This window comes from Emydura macquarii, unplaced genomic scaffold (assembly GCF_026122565.2).
Source record: "Emydura macquarii macquarii isolate MOO-44397 ecotype Brisbane River unplaced genomic scaffold, CSIRO-AGI_Emac_v2 contig_3671, whole genome shotgun sequence".
NCBI lineage: Eukaryota > Metazoa > Chordata > Testudines > Chelidae > Emydura > Emydura macquarii.
The window spans coordinates 4,388,679-4,410,034 of record NW_027133808.1 but is presented as its reverse complement, the minus strand read 5'-3'; the positions used below and the strand labels follow the sequence as shown (position 1 = coordinate 4,410,034).

Genomic DNA, 21,356 nt, shown 5'->3' with positions numbered 1-21,356 from the left:
CATTCCAGTGTAAACCATATTTTTAAAGAAACAAAATGTTTCCCTGGAGCATTTGCCACCTAAACCCTGTAGCATTGTGACAGTGTTTGAGCACCTTGATTTCTAAAATAAAATAATAAATAATAAAAAGTGAAACATACTAGTATATTTTCATTCTCCAACATGGGAATAATGCATGTGTGATGCTGGTAGGCCACGTGCCAGCTCTTGCCAAGCCACGGGCATTAGCTAAGAACTGAAACAGATCAGTTCACTTACATGTTAGTGTTGTTCAAAATAGGTATTAGTCTTATAAGACTGTATTTAGTATTTAGACGATATAGAATGTTTGTAAGTTGCTGCATCCATTAATCTTATTTGTAATGCCTGTATTCCATGCTATAAGGAATGTAAGTTTTGCTTTGTATCTTTGAAAATGTTTGCTATAAACTTGTGAATTCAGATGGAAAGGGTGTTTCCTCCCGCTCATCCAGAACGATCAAAATCAGATGGGCCATCAAGGAACATCACAATGCAAATAATTGATTAATGGCCCTATCACATCTTAGAAATGCTATATGCAAGGAAGCTCGTCCAATGGATTTGGAGGCTGAATGAAGGGCATAAAACAAAGACACAGGAAAAATTTCCATCTCTTTGCTGTCTGAACTCTCACAGAGCCAGAGATATCAAACTGAAGTCAGAGATTCCCTGGGATTACCTCCTGGATCCGCTCTGAAAGTCACTTTGAATTGACAGATCACTACAACTCTGTCAGTCTTAGGATTTAGACTGCAACTCACTTGTGTATACTGTTGCTTGCTACAGCCTGTAAACAACTCTTATTTGTTTTTCCTAGTTAATAAACCTTTAAATGGTTTACTACAGGATTGGCTACAGACATTTTTGGTATAAGATCTAGGGTACCACTTGATTTGGGGTAAGTGACTGGTCTTCTGGGACTGGAAGCAACCTGAATATTATATGATTTTGGTGTAAGAGACCATTTATCACTAAGTCCAGCTCACTAGTGTCAAGATAGACTGGAGAGTCTAAGGGGACAGACTGTGACTCCATGCGTGGTGAGACTGTTAGAAAGATCCAGCAGTTCACATTTGTCATTGGCTTGGTGAAATCTAATTATAGAACACATCACCAATTTGGGATGACTGCCCTGTTTTTGACAGTCTGCCCTCAGGTAGGCAGGTACTCAGTCATGAGCCACTCCAGACAGCATGACAGCATGTATGCAGCAGTAAACAGCATAAATAGGTTTAAAAGAAATCCTTCAAATTTCATTATCTTTGGTGTTAACAGTAACACTGGTAAGGCAACTGGTTCAAAAAATATATATTTACCATAAAAGTGTTCCTTAAACTTCATGCCTATTTGCTCTTCTATTGGACAGTAGCTTAAAGAATTTCTAAACTCTGTTCTCCTCAAAACAGTATGTTCTTCTCTAACCTTTGTAAACTACTGTACATTCCTTGGACCCCTTTATTATTCAGTTTACCATTTTGTCTCCTTGCTTTCATTTCCCTCTGAGAATAAGAGGGAAAGTGCATGCCACAGTATTCCAGTTTGATTCATACAGGATTTTAAAAAATACATCTACCATTTTAGCAGAGCAATTTGCTGCTTTTTTCACTATCTACAAAAAATTGTGTTAGCCATTCCTACTTCATCCAGTTCTACCCCAAAATTCTTCTCCTATATATGACTACAAAGGAGTAGTATGTTCTTTTTCCTTAATTTTTGTACCCATTCTCTAGCCAAATCTTCCTGTTCTACCATCTTCTATCCCAAATTGCTTCCACTAACAGTTACAGTACTGTGGTCAGCAAACAAGCCAGTTCATCATCCACTCAGCTAGCCACTGAAGTGAATGGCAAAATGCCCATTGACTGCAGGGACTGTGCCCTTTCTCAGCATACTTGCTCACCTTGCACATCCGTGTTTTTTCCTACAGTATATCAAAACGTTCCTAACCTGGGTTTATAGAAACTACATTCTACTTCTATCTGTGTCATTGGTAAAACTGCTGGCTCCTCTTTAGCTCCTGCTGGAAGTTGGTCTATCTGGGATGTAATTTTCCCAACCCAGCATTCAGGAGGCAATAAAATTAAAATCACGATTGTTCAATAAAGCCCCAGACAACTCATCTGCATGTCCTCGGGTCTGGTTTGATTTCCCTCATTTTCCTTAGAGGTATGCATCATGGTTCACATTTTTTTTACCCTCCTGCACCATATTGTTTGTGTCTTCCTCAGGTACTCCCCAAATTTTATTTTCTTCACTGTTGTGTGGCATTTTGATTCTTGAGAGTGACAGTCTCGGGGTCAATGTGCTATGTAAGCCAACGCTTTCTAATGTACAGTCATGCCAAATGAATGTCTTCATCCAGGAAACACCACATCCTCTATCGCCCACAAATCCTAGGATTCATCTCCTTTTTGTGCCAATAACTCTCCCCATATACCATCCCCTATAAACTATAAAAAAAACCAAAATGCTAAAATTAAAAAGAATCGGGAACACAATATCAGATGCAGTCAGTCAGTTCTCACCAGTATCACACACAGACACTCTGACTTCTCACCCAACTAAACTAAGTAACTCACGTGGATGCACTACAGAATTTTACTCTTGCCCAGGCAGATACAGTGGCCCAAATTCTGGTCTGCTACACTTGTGCAACTCCACTGTCACTGCAATTGAATATCCAGAATTAGGCCCTCCTTAAAAATGTGAGACTTTAAAACATGAAACATACTTCTCTATCAGACTCTTTGTTCTTGCCATCTTATTTACTAATCACACAAATGGCTCTCACTCATCACCTAGCAATCCAGTCCAAAACTACAAAGAAAAATCGAAACGGTTATGGGTTCAGGCCAACGGAACTGTTTGATTTGCAAAGCTACTCTGCCAGGCATTTCTTTGGGGGCCAGATCTTGCTGTATGGAGGAGAGTTTATGTAAAAAATCTCAGAGACAAGAAAGAATCCTCAGCCCCATCAGGTGTCAGACTTTCCATGCAGCACTCAGTGCTACAGAGTACAGAAAGGAGAAATGGATTCAGTCAGCTGTTCTCCAAATATTTGAACCCACTGGAAATTCTCCAGAGGTCATATCTTACAATATGTTACGGGGAAGGGAAGAGCTGCAGAGGCCTGTTCCATAGGGAATTAAAGGTGCAGGGTCCTGCTGTACAAGTCTCTCTCTGAAGGCTGGTCCCCATGCACAAAAAAAGCCCATCATTTTTCTTGTACTTGAGCCCTTCCACATATCCATAGAAGAGCCAGAATGTGCCCTTTCTTCTTTTGATTTCTCACAAAGATTTGCTTTTCTTTTGCGGACTCAGTCCCAAACGCTTTAGCACATTCACATTTACTCCGGTTCAGCACTTTAGCAGAAAGTGTGAAATTCACCATTTTTATAGCTCATGCCCAAACCCTTAGAAAATTAGGAAAACCCACCAACTTTGCGCTCATTAATAATCAAGTCATTACCAAAAACTATTATATGTGCTCACTGCCATTGGCTGGATCCTAAAAAGCAGTGAAAGACCTTAAAAACATGCTAAAAGAAAATAGATGCAATGGCTATTTTTTCCACATTTTTAAAAACAAAGGACATAACTGTGAAATGTCTGAAATAGCGCCGAGTAGAGAACTAAATCTGGGGGGAAACGTGCAGGGTTAACCTTCAATAAAGTAACAGAATTGGAATAGACCCAAGCCAGATCCACGGATCAGGGACAGGGCTAAGAGGTGACCAAGACATCAGCAAACTTTGGAACTGCAGACCCATGCAACTCTGTGCTTGAGGTTGGAGAGAAGGAAGAAGGCTGCTTGGTTTGAGTGGGGAAAAGATCCTGTCTAGAGAGCAGCTGGGAAAAAGTGTTGAAGGGGTATGAAGCTTTGGGGTGTCCTCCGCCCTCAAATGTAATGGCTCTGAGTTGCAGTTAGTAACAATGTGCCCTGCCAAGAATGAACAGATTTCAATAGAAGTTGAAAGACAGATCACAGCCTAATCAAAAAGTCTTACATAAGAGATTACTGTACACACATTTTAAAAAGCTACTACAAACATACTGTTAGTAGACAGGGATTCAAGCCACAAAATCCAGATCTTGATTCTAAACACCTTCAAGTTCAGGGACTTTGGTTTGACCAATGATAAAGGCGGGGACAATCGGCCATGTTCAGATTTGGGTTCAGATTTCTTACACCCCAATATTTAGGGCCATTAGGATCAGGGGATTTGGCTCAGGCCCATCTCTAGTTGTCAGAAGGAGCATAAGTTAATTATAATAATACTGTTATTTAATCCTCGTTAAGATCCTCTTTGGTATAGCTCTGTACTAACAAATGCACTGAATTCCTAGGAGTTTCTCTATTCCTTAGATAAACTCTATACCCTAGCCTTTCCAAGTGTTTTCTACTGTCACTTGCACTAAGTTTTTTACTGTTAGTTACCATTTGCTTTAGTCAAGGTCAATGAATTTATTAACACCAGAAAAAAGGAATGAATTTGTGAAAGTTACCAACAACTCACAATATTGTGTGATATATTTCCCTAATTCCAGATAGAAGTGGAAACATTCATTTGCGCTTTCAGTCATAAAACATTGAAATGCAGTGGGCATAAATGGGACATGCTTAAGAAAATCCATTTACTCAAGAACTGCAACCACTCGCTGACAAGCTTAAAAATGTAACATTTTCATTTCAAAACCTCATTAAAGTACAATGGAGTTCTTCTATATTTTCTTTTCCAGCATGACTTGTACCAAGAAATCTGCATGTAAACAGAAGCCTTTGCCTTTATAAGCAGCCTCTTCCTCCTGCTTGGTCCATCCATAATCGAAGGTGTTTTATGTGACATTGGGACTCAATTCTACAAACCTTTGCACACACAAGTAGTCCCCCATAGAGTATCCCCCCAAAGGAAAGAAACTAGGGGGTGGGGGCATCAATTTGCAGGAGATGATGCCTTCTAATCATATGGATCTTGAGGATCCTCTAGATCTCTGGAAGAAGGAATCATCTGCAAACACGAGTGGTCTCCCTTCCTCATGGCCCCATGACTGCAATAGGAGACATTCTGTGGTTGTCTGGGTCTCCATGGATCACCCTCCATAGGCCCTCAGTTAGTTAATAACACAGCTTCAGGCTGTACTAACTCCCGATCGAGATGAAATCCAGGCCCCACTGAGGTCAATGGAAAAACTTCCATTGACCTCAGTGGGGCCAGTATTTTATCCCAGATCTCCATACAAGGGACTGTACATCTGTTATTGGTTCATCCCTGTCACCCAAACCCTGAGAAGCCCCAATTCCTCAATGGGAAGGTGAAAGAGAGAGGGGTTGCAGTTTGCAGAAACTGAAGTGTCCTAACCCCTGGGTATTTGTGGCAGCCCAAGGATGCAGAAGGCTCTCCAGAGGCAGCATCCTTCACCTCTGCATGGGCATGGAGATATCCATTCCTGGAGGGGCCCTCTGCATATGTACCTTGTATGTGCATCCCTTGTACCACAGGGAATTTTACAAGATATGTATTCTTTCAAATGGGAAAACCGCACAAATACTAAAAACTGATATTTGATGTCATTGGGCCTTTTGACAAAGCAGCAAAATATTACATTGCACCAACTCACACAAAAAATAGGCCTTCCTGGACTCTCCTTAGAACAAAGTTTTCGAACAAGATTACAGCTGACCTGTATCACGATCTAATAGCAAAACCAAAAAACAATTCTAACAAGGTTAAAATGTTTAACCTTGGAACTACTTTAGTGTCAAGTGGGACCTATTTAATTTTAACACCACAAATTGATTAAGCCAAATAATTTCCAAGAGATTACTTTTCATATGCAAATATTAAAATAGCTCAGTAAAATTCCTCATACCTTTTCCAATTAAAATTAAAGTAATTGAGGGAAAAAGTAAAAATAATAATGTATGGATGTTAAAACCATGACATCAATTTCTATCACCAATTGCCTGTCATTTACTGTTATTCCACAGCACCATTCCATTCTCTCTTAAAAGTCTATTAATTAAAAATATGACATATATCCAACTCAGTTTGTTGCCTAAACAAGTCTACTGAATTTTATTACAGTAAACCTTTTTATTTTGACTTCTCAAGAAATTTTTCACATCTGCAACAACAACATGCATTAAACATCAGCTATCTAGGCAATCAATATTTTTAATCTGATATGCTAAAAGCAATACAAAAACAATGTTCTGTTTTGTTATATATACTAAAAGGCTTTCACTTAATGACTCTTGTGAGATTTCACTCCACAGATTAAGGTTCTTTTCTGGGGGGGAGGGCGTGTTTGTGTGCTGGATAATGGCGCTGACTTTATTTACTATGAATACTGTATTTACCTTTGCTGTAGAGTAGCTTAAAGAAAACAGGCTATATACCTACATTTTGTTCACTATGGACTCAGACCTACAAGATGCCCAGCATCCTCAACTCCCATTGGGTTTAGGATGCTCAGCAACTCCAGAAGTGGCTCCAGAATCCAGCTGGATAGCACAATAAATTAGCTTTTAAAATCCTGCATGAAAGACGTATATATTCTCCTGGAGCACCTCAGCACATGATCAGAGATAAAAATATTGGCCACCCACTCCCTTTTGTCATTTCTCACTCCTTCATTTGTTCTTAACAATCAAATAACACTCCTCATGAGGCTCAGACTCTCTCTAACCTAAATGCAATGGGCCCAATCCTGAAAACGTTATTTCCAAGCATACTGCCCCTGGTCTACACTTACCTCGCGATTCGGCGGCAGTTGACGGGAGTAGTTAGCGCGCAGAAGGGAAGCAGAGCACTCGACGTGACTTACGCAGTCTACACTGCGCTGTTCTTCTTGAGGGGGTGGTTTTACTCAGTCGACTTCCTGATCGATTGAGTGGGTCTATACTGACCGCTCAATCGATCCAGAAAGATCGATCTGGCAGCAGCAAATTTGCTGCCGTCAGTATAGACATGGCCTGCGTTACTTATACACACAGCCCCCATGAGAGTGGGACTGCACATAGTTCTAGGGACTACACCTTGGTTTGTAGGTTTGAGTCCATTAGCGGTTGAATCCTTATACTATATCGTAACCCACCACCACCTTTTTTTCGTCATATATGGGGGGGGGGGGAGGGGGGAACTTACATTAACTTTAACATTTTGGCTATCAGATAAGACTTGCCTCTGAAGATCTAATCATTCATAAAAAGTTGCAAAAAACAATGTAGTTGTGCAATGTTCAGCCATTGCACAACTTAAGGAGCGGGAAACTGAGCAAAATCACAGTGGAAGTCACTGACAGAACCAAGTATATAGAATCAGGTCTCCTGCTTCCTATATGACAAGATAGTCCTTATCTAAACCCTCTTCTAGTAGGCTTCATATCCACAACCTTTGAATTTACTAACGGTTCTAGAGATCCAACACAGTCTATTTCAGCACAGTCATCTCTTTAATCCAGCCACATTATTTGACCTGACAACTTACTGCAATGCTTCATACTCCATACTGAGTAAGTACAAGAAAACTGCAACACATATTACTTGGGTAGTGATGGAAGGGAAAGGTTATTACTTTTTTTTTTTAAAAGTTAATGAAGTCTTCCTGAAAATCTCTCAACTTTGATAATTTCTCTTTTTTCCCCCAGTGTATATTTTTACTGACATTTACTGGATATTATATCTTTGTCAAGGGCCAGATCTTGAATTTCTTACTCAATCCTTACTCAGATCTGAAGTCAACAGAAGTTTTGCCCCCAAACATGCAAACAAACTAATCGGTAGATTAAATATCATCCTAAAATAAAAACTGCCTAATTACAAAATTAAACCCAATAATGTCTATACATACACTTTGCATATTTTCCATAAGTCCAAGTGATCCTTTTAAACATTAATTCATTTATAAATGGCATATCATTAATTGACATTGAACTAAGTGTAAGCAGATGTATCATGTAGGAAGATTCATGAGCAGGAATACATTTCATCCTTTAAGAAGTGCAATATGCAATTTACTTTGATCAGAGAAGAATTAAATCTGTATAAATTCAGAAAACATATTCCATGGAGGACAAAGCTTCAGTGGGTGAGATACATGTAAATAGGCCATTTTACATTTGAGTACTCAAAGAAAAACTATGCACCTAATATTGCACCTAATATTGGTACAGTATTCTATAGTATTTACAGTAAAAGCTGCTTTTTGGTATTATGTGAAAGAAACATAATGGGCCCAATCCTGCAGGCAAAACAGCCTTCGGTTTCTAGTGGGAGGTTTGTTTTCTATGAGCAAGGGCTGCAGCATCTGGCTGCAACTTAGTTATAACTCAAACAATGACACATAACAGGCCCATAAAATGTGGAGTCTAAGTCGGTGTTTTAAACAGTTCCATTTTTTGCACGGTTATGTTTACAAAACTCTTCAGAACAATATGCAGCCATTAAAGAGCAGTCTAACTATTTCTTTTGGGGGGTGGGGAATGAAGAAAAAGGTTATTAAGGGATTATCAGGAGATCCCATTTTTTAAATATTGGGATAGGATTCCACACTTGGCATTTTCTTCCTTTTAAGTGAATATTGGCTTGAGACTGGTCCTGGATTGAAATTAATGGAAACTAAATTCCTGTATCCACACAATATTTACAGCCTGTGTAACAATAATCCAGCTCCCATACACCAACATCCCTCCACTTGAACCTGGGGAGAAATCTATTCATAGGAAGGAACAGAGAAGAACATTTAATACATTCTCTCTCTGCTGAGACTGAACAAGGATGCCACACTTGGTAATGATTTATGTGATGGAGGCCCCTGTCCATTAGGAAATGGACTGAAACAACCAACTCATTTCCCATAGACAACAGAACAGCTGTCATATGGTACAAATTTTCAGTCACTGACAGTCTGAGCTAAACTTGAAACAAAATCCTAGAGGTTAGAAAATGTCCTATTACCAATCCTTCAAGCCTTAAAATAACCCCATAATCAATACATTCCCTAACCAACCATATGCACAGTTAGGCCTGATCCACAGCCCACTGAAGTCAATCTTTCCATTGACTTCAAAAGGCTTTGGATCAGGCCTAGATCAGTATAAAATATTATTTTAACCTGTTCTCCATTTTCTAACACTTTGTGTAGTCATTTCCACCATGTCAGAATGGTAGCATTTTTCACCCAGTGTGCCCCAGTGGAACTGATTACACAAGCTACAGGTAGTGGAGAATGAGGCCTTGTGAATCTAAAAAGATTGTAATGTTTACATTATTGACAGAGCACAGACATCTTTCAGTTAATATTTATTATTACTAAATTTAAGAAAGCTAAAAAGGAAAATTATTTTAAATTGTAAATAAAAACAAGTCAAATGAGTTCTACAATTTTCTCTCCTTATAAAGAAATATGAAGTTGATAACAATCATGCGATTTTATGAAACAAAGATCCTCTTCCCAAGATCCCTAATTGGAAACACAAAGGCTTTTTAGCCACCCTGTTAGAGATAAGCTAAAACTTCCTAACATGATATTGACATGATTTGTACAACTCTCACCAGATCAGCAGTCCTGTGCTTTACTAATATTGGCTTTCTCTGAAATAACACCCTGGGTCAATAGCTATGGAAGGGCTGGCTTCAGAATTCACTGGGAAATAACAGAAACTAGAACTGAGCCTGGGGGTCCTGATCAGGAGAAAGCTGGAAGACAGACTTCACAAGGGGGAAAGTTACAATTAGAGCGGGGAAAGAAAAGACTATTTGAAAATGTGCAGGCTCAGCTGCATTTTTGGAAACAAAGCTTTTCTTAGAGATAAATAGTCCAAAGAGCAACAAAAATGCTTCGTAACAATCAGTGGATCTTAATTGCTCAAACACCCACCAGTGCCTTTTACTAAGCACTCAGCCCAGAACTGTTACCATTCACCCTTTGAACTATTAAAAGTTTGCACCTGAGTCAATGTGATGAAAGACAGGTAAGTTCACACTTTGCAATGTGGTGGAGTCACACTTTAGACTTACCTCAGTTGTCCCATAAGGGATGGGCTCAGAAAGAGTATAGCAAATGACTTGGGCTACTCTAAAATTTGCAAGTGAGGAAGAGTGTGGTGCAGTACATGTGTCACATAGGGAGGTTGGAGTAAAGCATGGGAACAAGTGTAGGATCCCTGATCTCTTGCAAAGACAGAAAAAAATAGCTTACAACCAGAACAATAGCAGTAATCATTTTCTAGTAAGCAGCATTAATTACCAAAATATCAACTAATCTAATCAAGAAGATTAGTGTTTATTAGCCTCTCCAAATAGCTAATGATCATTTAATTTTATTCTGGAAAGGGTTTTACAGTAGAGACATATGCTTTGGTTTTAGTTTAAGTCTCTGTTGCTATATTTGTGTCAAAAGTATTAAAAGTACTTAACCTTATTGGATCAATAGACTCAGAAACCACATCACCACAAAAGACACCTGAATGAATAAATAAATATTTTGGTGCTCAATTTGATGCTTGTTTTAGTTAAACACAACACAAATAATAGTCAGAACACCTTGTAAATTCCCAGTGTTGACCTCAAGAGCTCAAATAATACACCTGTAGCATGTAATATATTTTTACAGAGGTTGCAAACTCAGCTACAGACTAGTAGGCCATAGAAAATGACTGCAAAACTTTAAAACTTGGGACAAGAACTGATCTAATATCTGAACTGCTGTGATACATCAGACACTGACAAAGAAATTCATTGTAGTAATCCCACAGTCTACACGCTGCCAATTAGTTCTGTTAGAATCATAACCTATTTATCTCCTCTGAGGCATAATAACAAACAGTGGTGGATGATCAGTCTTTTTCTCTTGTGCTTATTACAATTAGGAAGGGAGGGGAGTTTGGTTACATTTAATTGATCGATTAATTTCTTAGGAACAGTGGACCTCAGGATCAGCAAGTTGACAACTTGCAACACATTTTAAATACTTCATCGGGAGCAGGAAAAGAAGTAAAACTTACCATGTCCCTGTAACAAAAAGATTATAGAAACAAGGGAAAAGGACAGCAAGGTTTGGCAGGCAATATGACTTGAAATGCAGTAAAGTACAGGTTAGCAACCTTTGAAACCCCTAGTTTGGATTGTATTGTTATCCTAATAAGGTTCAGGCAAATGACAACTGTTGATGTTGTTCTGGGCCAGGCACTGAATTATTCTAGCACCTCCCTGCCCAGGGTTCCAGCATTCCCAAACCAGAATGTGAATTGCTACAGAATGTTGTGTCATTTGAGATGTTCTTATACAAACAAATACAAATAAAGCCCCAAAGCCACTGTGATGTTTTCCCCAAAGCAGGGAAAGAGGGGCCACGTGTAACAAACCAATTTTAAAGGGGGGGGGGGAAGAAGCCAGTGCTTCAGAGATCCCTGCCTCCCCAAAGCGACTTTTCTTATTAACCCCTCTTCTCCCCACCACAGCGGGGTCTACTCAACGCCACCATCCCCTAGGCACACCTGAAACGTCTAGAAACAAGCCCGACCGGCCCCTTCTGTCTTCGGAAGGGTCAGGAACCCGTCGGGGGACAAAAACCGGCCGGCCAGGAACGTTTCCCCCGGCTTGCAGCCGTAACCCGACGCCTTCGGTCTCAGGGCCAGCGTTTCTCTCGCTCTCACCTGGCTGCCCCCCGAACCCGGCTGCCACGTTTGCAGATTAGAGGCCAGAAAAGGGGGAGGGGAGGGGAGTGAGGGCAATTTGTCAGTGGGCATCGAATGCAGCGGCTGTGTGTGTGTGTGTGTGTGTATGGGCGCGCGCGCTGCCCGGGCAGAGGGGAAGGGGGCTCGGCCGCCCGCCCGAGGCGCGGCTGGGAAAGGCAGGGGGCGGCTGCACCGCTCCGAAGTTCCCCATGGCTGGGGGTGGGGAGGGCGGCTCGCTCACTGCAGTGCGTGGAAGCGGGTAGGAGCGGGCACTTTCCGGAAGGCTCCGCGCTCCTCTCAAGAGCCAGCCCCCGCCCCGAGCAGCTTCCCGCCCTGCAGCCGGCGGACTGGGGCATGGGGGCCTCTTTGGTATGCGGAGAAGGAAGTGCTCCTTGCTGCAGCGGCGGCGGCGGCAAAGCTGGGGGACGAGCCCACGCTGAGAGCCCGCCTGGGCGCCGAGCGACCTGCTCGCTCTGCCCTGCTTTGAGCAGCTGGGCCGCCGCTGCCCTGAGCCGAGGCTGCTGCTTGTTGCTGTTGGGGTGTCAGGGAGGCAGCGGGAGCCTATGATCTACTACACTGCAGTGCCAGCGTCTGGAGCCGCCACTGCAGGGCAGCCAGCACCACTCACTCTCTCTCACACACACACACCCACCATCACCCCACACACCCCCATGCAGCCGCCACCACACACACACACAAACACATCTCTCCGGGCTCCGCGCCGCCCGGGCTCTCCGGGGATTGCAGACACAACCCGCCACCCGAGGAAAGCGAGCGCGAGCAGGGATGCGCTTCGGCAAACACAAGCCCAGGCTCCCGCTCTCTTTCTGCGGCTGGTCTTTGCCTGCAGAGCCGCTTCTCTCCCAGAGACAGCCCCCGCCCGCTGACTTGGCCCCGGGCAAGCACTGAAAAGAGGAATGGTGGGGAGAGGAAGTGCCCCCCGGGGAGGTGGGGGTGAGATCGGGTTGCCTAAAGCACCTGCCTTTGCATTCCTTATGTAACGTGCTGCAAGTTTCCCCGTTGGAGCCTGTTTGAATGGAAGGAAGCGCAGCATCATCATACTAGAGCAGAGAGAACAGAGCAAGGGGGGTAAGAGGTGGTGGTGATGGGGGGTGGGGGGTTATCAAGGAAACATGAAGCCAATGCATAAATAACAAATACAGGCACCCAAGCTTCTGCTGGGCAGGTCTACTTTGCTTTAGTTTCCCTCGAGGCACAAGCCCCGAGAAAGTACCGGTGTCACAAAAGGAGGGGGGGGGGGGAGGAGGTGGCTGGTGCAGAATGGGGCGTTCTGGGCTTGTATTTCACTCCGGAAAGATGCTCCTGGGTGGGAATGTTGTGCAAACTAAGCCGAAAGTCTTGGGCAAGCCCGAGTGGCATAGCCCCTGCTCAGTAACTAACCGAGGGCAAGATTACCGGCACGAGCCAAGAGCCCCTGACCCCTCTTCTCGAACCAGCTGCACCTGAGGGGGAGGGTTGGTTGAACATAGCAATCTTTCCTTTTCGGCAAAAAAGGGCAACAATATAAAACTTTCATTCCCTCTGGGCATGCCACACAGAAACCAAAAGGTCTGCATAGGCGACGAAGCTAATCTAAGACTGCTCCTTGCTTATTCATTCACATATGCACATGCATGTCCGTACTGGCCTCGTTATGTTTCCCTTCCTCCCCTCAGCAGGATTGCAGAGCTACTTCAACGAGCAACAGACAGGAGAGCATCAAAGGAAAACAATGCGATGCAATGTATTGCTTACCAGTTGAGTTCTTGTTTTTCTTAAGACTCTTGCCACAAAGACACTGCAGCATATGCGATCCTTTGCTGAAAATGTTCCAAAGAAACCACATTGATTTGGGCGAAAAGCAATCCAGCAGCTTATACACCCTGAGAAAGAAGAGATCCTTGTGGTTGCATAATAATAAACTGGGATCAGTTCTCCTGAAGAGGGGCACCAGTTTTATCATAGAAAAAATAATTATATTCCGATCTTCTCCCAGTTTTTTTTTCCCCCCTCACGTGGTTTATTTCTTTGAGTCTTCTCAGTGGATGCTTTTTGCAGCCAGGATGAATGGTTATCCCCTAGATCAACATTAGATTATTACCAAAAGCGTGAAAAGAAATCCTTTTTCAGCATGAAGCCAAGCGAAAAGTAAGGTAAAGAAATCCCAGTTGAGGCCAATAACTAAGCAGAGACAAAAGATCCTCAAAGAGAAAACCATAGCCTGTTACTTGATTGCTATGAGGATGGGTGGATCTGCAGAACAAAAGCCAGGACAGGATTCATCCTACTGAAAGACTGCCATTGTGCTGCCCCTAGGAGAGAAAACACTCAACCAGTAGGACCACACAGATCAAGTCTGATTGATGAAGATGTATACTCCTCTCTTAGAGTGTTGATTTTACCATCAAAGCCCAGTGATCTATGTAATCTTACTGCACCTGCAGGTCTCAATCACCCTGCAGAACAGATGCAAATCTAGCCCTTAGCAAGATCACAGTATGTGGAGAGAGAGAGAGAGACAGATCTCTTTCCTTCCGCTCACTCTCCCTGCTTCCAACACTGGTGTGCATTTGGAAAAGATCCCCCCCTGGATTTCGCTCCTGAGCCTTGGATGTGAGTTACAGGCATTAGATAGAGTAGGAGGAGTTGAAATTTGCATTGAAAGACTGGCTTTCCATGACGTAGCCACGTGCTTCCAGGTCTGTCACCAGTGAGATGCTTCAGCCAGCCCAGGGAAGGCAGTGTTACTGCAGTCTCTGCCTGTCCCCTCCCTTCTCCCTTCCCACTCCCCCCCAGGGCTGCCTTCCCCTTGCTGCAGCTTAAAATAATGGTTACACTCTGCCACTTTTACATTTGGGGTGAGCCAGGGAGGAAAAGAAACTGCCCAGCCTGGCATCCCTTCTGAGTGGAGGGAGGCTCTGTCTGCAGATCCTTGTCATGTAAGGGGATGGAAGAGGAAAAACCTCTCTCCAGGAGCTATCCAGGAATCTTGAAAAGGGGGACACTTTCCACAGACAACCTGTCTTTGTCAGGCTCAGCCTTAGATTTGTTTTTGCCAGGCCTGTAAAAGATTTTGCCACAAACTCCCCTCTCCCCCCACCTTCCTCAAAATTACTGATTCCTATCCCCACACTACCTTCCCTCCCCCACGCATACACAACCCCGCCCCTCACTTTTGTCCACTAGCTCTCACCCCACATTGCATTCATGCAAATTAACAACACAGCCTCAGGCTTTATAAACAAAAAGGGCAACTCTGTGCTCCTGAAAATCAGAAATGTCTCCTTTCAGTTGTTTTCTCATTCAGACTCATTTTCTGTCTGTCTCTGTGGGTTTTATGTCAAACTGTCTTTTGTAAATCTCAGCAGACTGTAACCTTTTGGGGGCAGGCACAGTCCTTTTGCTGTGTGTTTGTACAGCGCCTAGGTGCTACAATAAATACAATGCAAAGAATAACAGCAATAGACTGGCAACCTGAAGGACCCACAGTGCAACTGTGCAGGTGAAACTAACAGTGGGCTGGGTGAACTCATATGCTCCTCAGGTATCATTCTTAGGTCTGTTATACAGTAATGTTGCAACCAGCCCCTCATGAAGCTCTCCAGCGTGCATCACCCTCAAGTCAGCCCTTCCCCGGCATTGCATCTTATGAGGTCTGAGACTCTAGGCACTGCTGCAGAGAGGAAGCCTATGAGCAGTGCAACTGGACCTGTGTATGACAACAGTAGCTACTGACTGAGGCTGGAAGCTGATGTCCATGCTTCTCCTCACCTTTGCTGCAGCACTGCACGGAATCAGGGTATTGGAGGGAGTCAAAGGCTAGAGGAGATGTGATGCAGAGAAAGAATACATGTGGCAGATGGAGAATGAGGCAGAGATGTGAGGTCAGAATGAAAGTGTAGGAGAAAATGTATAGGCAATATGAGGGGGGCTTTTCTCTCTTCTCCTCTCCTCTCCTCCACCCAGCTCCAGCCCCTCCTGAAACCCTCTACCAAAGTCCTCCTTTTCCAGGACAAGAGCCAATTTTTTCACATTGAATATCACTCTTTAAATTAACCATTTAATTCTTTTTTTACAGATAAACCCTGTCTTCATCTAGTAAATCACTCTAAACATGTGCATCAATTTAGACTCAGGCAGTTCAATGTTTCTCTGAATTTGTAGGTACTACCACTAGTCAAATAGTCATAATAATACTTCTGTGAAATGTGTGTATTGGGACTTTGGGTCCTGTCCCCCCAGACTCTCACTACTTTCTGTTGCGGTTTGCTTGTGGAAGTCAACGTTTAGAAAAGTTTTGCAATAGATAGTTGGCCAAAGAAGATGAGGTTCTGGGAGTTCATAGTTCCCCAGACCATCAAAGTATCTAGGTGTCTAAATACCTTTGAGGTTCTGAGCCACAGTCATTAGAAGGTTTTAGGTTCATTCTGTTGAGATTTTGGACCCATATAGAACTGTACAAATATGAATTACTTAGTTGTCACTGTCACATCCCTTCTGAGAAGTATTTAAATATTATTATCCCCATTTTACACATGCGGAAAGTGAGGCATAGAGAGCTAAAGGCCAGCATTTTCAGAAGTGATTGTATAAAGTTAGGCACCTAAATCTCTCTCTCTGGATGTAGGTGCCTAACTCAAGGCACCAAAGTTTGAAAAAGTTGACCAGTGCAATTTAACAAAGGTCACAGAGGGAGCCAGAATCAGGAGATGGGTTTATTCCCTTGTTCAGTCCTCTAGGCCAGTGTTTCTCAACCAGGGCTATGTGTACCAGGGGTACGCAAAGGTCTCCCAGGGGGTACATCAACTCATCTAGATCTTTGTCTAGTTTTACAATAGGCTACATAAAAAACACCAGTGAAGTCAGTACAAACTAAAATTTTATAGACAATGACTTGTTTATACTGCTCTATATGTTATATACTGAAATGTAAGTATAATATTTATATTCCAATCAATTTATTTTATAATTATATGGCAAAAATGAAAAAGTAAGAAATGTTTCAGTAACAGTATGCTGTGACACTTTTGTATTTTTATGTCTGATTTTGTAAGCAAATAGTTTTTAAGTGAGGTGAAACTCTGGGTACACAAGACAAATCAGACTTCTGAAAGGGGTACAATAGTCTGGAAAGGTTGAGTACCACCGCTCTAGACCAGTGGTTCCCAACCTGTGGTCTGCAGACCCCTGGTGGTCCGCGAAGCTACTACAGGGTGTCTGCGGAAAAGAAAAATAACAACACCTTCACCAAGGAAATGTACAATTTCAAATAAAACTAATAGCATGTGGTGGTCCTTGAAAGGTTTGGAGGTTGAAAAGGGGTCCGCACACTCGAGAAAGTTGGGAACTTCTGCTCTAAACTAATAAATGATCCTTCCTTGTGTCTGGAGGGCACACTATTGTTTAGCAGAGGAGCTGGCTCTGCCATAGGCTAATAGGAGTTTATGACAGCCCTAGTGCCATTGGTGGTAGCCCAGGAGGCACTGCCCCTTGCAAATGTGAAACTGATCTGAACTCTTCCAAGTTGGCGGTGAGGGGTCTGTAAATAACTTCTGATTTAACAGAAAAGCACTGACAAGTTTTCAACCCAAGTGACTGGTTTGCATTAGTTACATTTTCAAAGCTACCTTCCCAAGAAAAAGGACTAGGACTTACCTTCTTTTATTTGAATGAATTCTGACATTCTCATTCACATTTCTTGATTCCACAAATTACAGGAAACCATGGCTCTACTACCGCAAAGATTGGTGCTTGCAGGGGCATCTGTGGATTGGCATGGGTGTGGGGCAGAAGAGAGAGATATCTCTGGCAGGAAGAGAAAATACATTGTTAGTCACCCTTTGACTCAGGTGACTTCATGTCTTGGCTGAGCAATGAAGTAAGAGAAACCTATCAGGGATAGAAAGAGAGAGAACTTGCCCAGGACTCTCCTTACTCAGACTTGAGGTCAATGAAAGGTTTGCTTGAGGACTTGAGGATCTGAGCCACACTGTGTAAGCAGATCTCCCTTTCTCAAATGATAAATGTATTAAAAAATGAAAATCAAGCATATATGTATATGTGATCTGCATATTTTTCCTAAGTCTAAATGATCTTTTAAACCTTTTAATTCATTTATAAATGGCCCCATCATTAACTGACATTGAGCTAGGTGTAAGCATTTTATCACAGAAGGGAGATTCATGAGCAAGAAGACATTTCACCCTTTAACAAGTGTGATATGCAATTTAATTGAATTAAACCAGAATTAGGCAAAAAGAAGGGAGACTACATCCTCTCAGGGCATCCCAGCTCTCTGAAGAGAGTGGGGAAAAATAGTTGTTTATAGCCCCTATCTCTAAGCTAGATCTGGATAAACAACCCTCCACCCACAGGGTTCTCCCAAGTGAGAAACCAACAGGCAACAGAGTCCCCAGGTGAGATTTTGGGGGGCAGATCCCTTCCCCAGAGACTTTAGTTCCAGCTCCCACTTGGAGGAAAAAGACACACCACCAATGAAGGACCCTTATTTTGCAGGCACGGCAAAAAGCTCCATCTTTTTCCCATAGATCCCATGTCTTGGATGGGGGAGGGAGAAAAGAAAACCTTGCCCAAGGAACCCTTTTTCATGATAGCGTATAAAAGACAAAGCAACCACGTAGGGTCCCCATCTTCTAGACAGGAGTGAGAGAGAGACCCCCACCTGAAGATTTTATCTTGCAGGTAAAGGAGGGGGAAAACAATCATCTGAAGACTGGGATGGTGGTGGAAGAGGGCAGGAATAACTCTTTATATCAGGCAGATAAAGACAAAATCATGTCCTGAAACACTCTCAAGAAAAGAGAGCCCCCTTTTCACCAAGCCTCAGACTAGCCCTACAATAAGGCACAGCAAGTTTCTTCATAGAGCAGCAAGACTGAGGGGATGGCCAAAACAACATCTCTACCCTACAGTTTCTGTCTACAAAGCAGCAACGAGACAGACAAGACTGGCGGTGAGTATTTAGATTGTGGAGTCCTTGGGGAAAGGGACTATGTCTTCCTCTATAATCTGTACAATGTCAAGCATGTGGATAGTATTTAATGACTAAATAAATACATGGTTAAAGCTGCTGCCCTCTGTCATGCTAAGGGGTACTTGCCAGAAGCTACTGGGCTCTAAGACTTTCCCAGTTCCCAGCTCCTGACCTCAGCCCCACTCAGTCCCTGAACCCTATTGCCCCGGTTCCCAACTGCCCCAGCTCTGACACTAGGCTCTGACTCCTCTGAATCCAGGGCTGGCCCTCGGCTATGGCTCCTGTTTCCTGTCCACTAGGTCTGACTGTTCCAGCCCTGGTCATCACATCAAGCAGATGCAAGGAGTGGCTGGGCAGTTCAATGGGTGGATGCCTGGCAGCAGTAGGGGTGCAGTCGGGTGAGTGCAGATGAGCGTGTAGGGAGGTGCTGGGACAGTTGTGGGGCACAGAGGCAGCTGGGTGCACATGCGTGCGTGCGTCTGCATGAAGTCCTTCACTCTCCCCACATCCCCTCTCCACACGGCTTCCAGGCTGCTGCTCCACATGACTAACAACCCCTATGAGAGGGAGTCAGTGAGAGAGGATGCAGAAAGGCCACCTGGTTCCCACTGCAGCCTTTGGTGCATGGGAGGAGCACATGCAAGAGGAATCCCTGCAGCCTCTCTGGAGCCCATTCAGATACCGAGAATTCAGATGGGTTGTAGGAAGATGCAAGGAAAGTGCTGAAGGCATGAGTGTTACATGAGGAGGTGTGATACATGGCCACCCCAATGTGCCATTCTGTGTTTGACTGTGACTAGTAACAGCTGCTTTAGAGGAGGTATGTAGCAAGGCGCTGTGGCCTTCCTTGTAGCCTGGGCCCGGGGAAGGGTTGCGATGCCCCGGCTGGACCATGCCACCTGCCTACGAGGTGCCAGAGTCCTTTTACTGGACAATATTATGACTTGTGTGCTGTAGCACCTAGAAGCCCATTGGGCAAGGTGCTGTAAAAACACACAACAATGACTGTTCCTAGAATACTTCTGTCCTTAGAAGAAATTAATTTCTTAACCTCCAACATCCTGCCATGCTGGCACAACCCAGCACATTGTACCATCACTGGTACACTGAACTCATTTCCACAGCCTGTGTAAATGGTGCAGGGGGAGAGGTACAAAGGCACAAAGGGAATTTAGGTACCTGGCTCCCACTGACTTTCAATAGGAGTCAAGTGCCTAAGTGCCCTTTATGCCTTTGAACATCTACCCTGAAATGTGGTGGAGAATCGGGTCCTACAAATTTAACCTTAAAACAACATTTTCAGGTAGGTATTATCCCCACGTTTAAGATGGAGGCAGGGGAGGGAGACAGAAACTGAATCACAGATAAATGAATGGGTTTGCCCAAGTCCACACAGGAAGTATGTTGTGTGGTTGAGCCAGCTCTTTTAGTTTTATCCCAGTGCTTTAACCACAAACTTTCACCTTCCCAAGGAAATTGGAAAATGCCTTGCTTCTAGTTCTCAAAAGTTCATAGTTAGGGACAATTAACAACTGCACTATGACTGAACAGTCAGTGTGATGATAGATAAAGGGAGAGGTGGTCTTATAGGTCGTGAGGTCCCAAACTACACTGGGCTTTTTACAGTTAAACCCCAAACCTTGAAACCTGTACTGAGGCAGGTGGGAAGTCAGTAGGTCTGATTCTCCCCTGCCTTGCACTCTGTGTTGACATTTATGCTTTTAGAAAGTGGATGTAAAATGCTACCACTCCGATTTGATAGCATTTTACACCCACTATGTAGCAGTGTAAATGATGACACAAGGTGTAAGGCAGGAGATTATTGGGGGCCGGAACACAGTTGCAATAAGTTCATTCTATTACCCTCTAGATTTAATAATCCATCCTGCACCAAAAACAAGTGAAGGGGTCACTATTTGAGGAAAATGCTAAGTTTCCAAAAGTATATTGACAGGCCAATACAAAATGAAAATGAACCACAGTATAAATAATTCAGAACTATTTGAATATTGTGTCCCAGCTCTAGGGCTATATTTGAGCTGCACTTGGTGTACTCAGGAGAGAGAAACAAAGATGGCTTTACAGTACCCATACATTCTCCTCTTTACCCACACACTTTGATTTTGGGACTGGCTGGGGCTGCTCTGATTTCTGGCATAAGACTCAAGGTTGCTTTAACTTATGCCCAGCTGCCTAGGGTACCAGGGGGCCATTAGGACAGCTGGATAGTGCTGATACATAGGCATATAGAGGTCTATAGTGGTTCTTATGCCACCCTTCCTCCTGGCCCTTGGTGTATGGTCATGCATACAAGAAAAGACCTCACACTGGGATAATCCTCAGTCAAATGGCTGAGATAGCATTGCAACTGTTTTGCACCATCAGAACACCACAAAGAAGCAAGCCATAGCAAGGCCCATCACCTGGACCAAATTTGAGATCATCTTGATCGCTTTAACACACATACAAAATAGGACTACTGACATGAGGGCAGAAGACATTTCTGTTTAAACTGAGCTAGTCCTGGCAGTGAATTTTCAAAAACAGACTGCATCCCTTTCCTCTGACCTCAGAAAAGAAGTTTCATAAAGTGCAAGAACATCTATGACAAAGCAGAGAGTACTATCTGAGGAATATAAAAAAAATCAGAGAAGCAAGATCA

The 21,356-nt window shown here is 43.2% G+C and overlaps 1 protein-coding gene and 1 long non-coding RNA gene across 3 annotated transcripts in view; one reads left to right on the top strand and one right to left on the bottom strand.

Moving 5' to 3' along the window:
* The window catches only part of FGF14 (fibroblast growth factor 14), a 548,357-nt gene extending 534,694 nt beyond the window's left edge, over positions 1 to 13,663 (bottom strand). For both annotated transcript variants that reach the window (XM_067536830.1, XM_067536832.1), the window contains exon 1: positions 13,456 to 13,663. In XM_067536830.1, coding sequence (XP_067392931.1) covers positions 13,456 to 13,663 — 208 coding nt within the window. The remainder of the gene's footprint in view (positions 1 to 13,455) is intronic.
* On the top strand, positions 11,006 to 12,085 carry LOC137145900 (uncharacterized). The gene is made up of 2 exons (XR_010917786.1): positions 11,006 to 11,118; positions 11,485 to 12,085. It is a non-coding gene; the product is annotated as an uncharacterized lncRNA (long non-coding RNA).
* Positions 13,664 to 21,356: the final 7,693 nt, after the last annotated feature.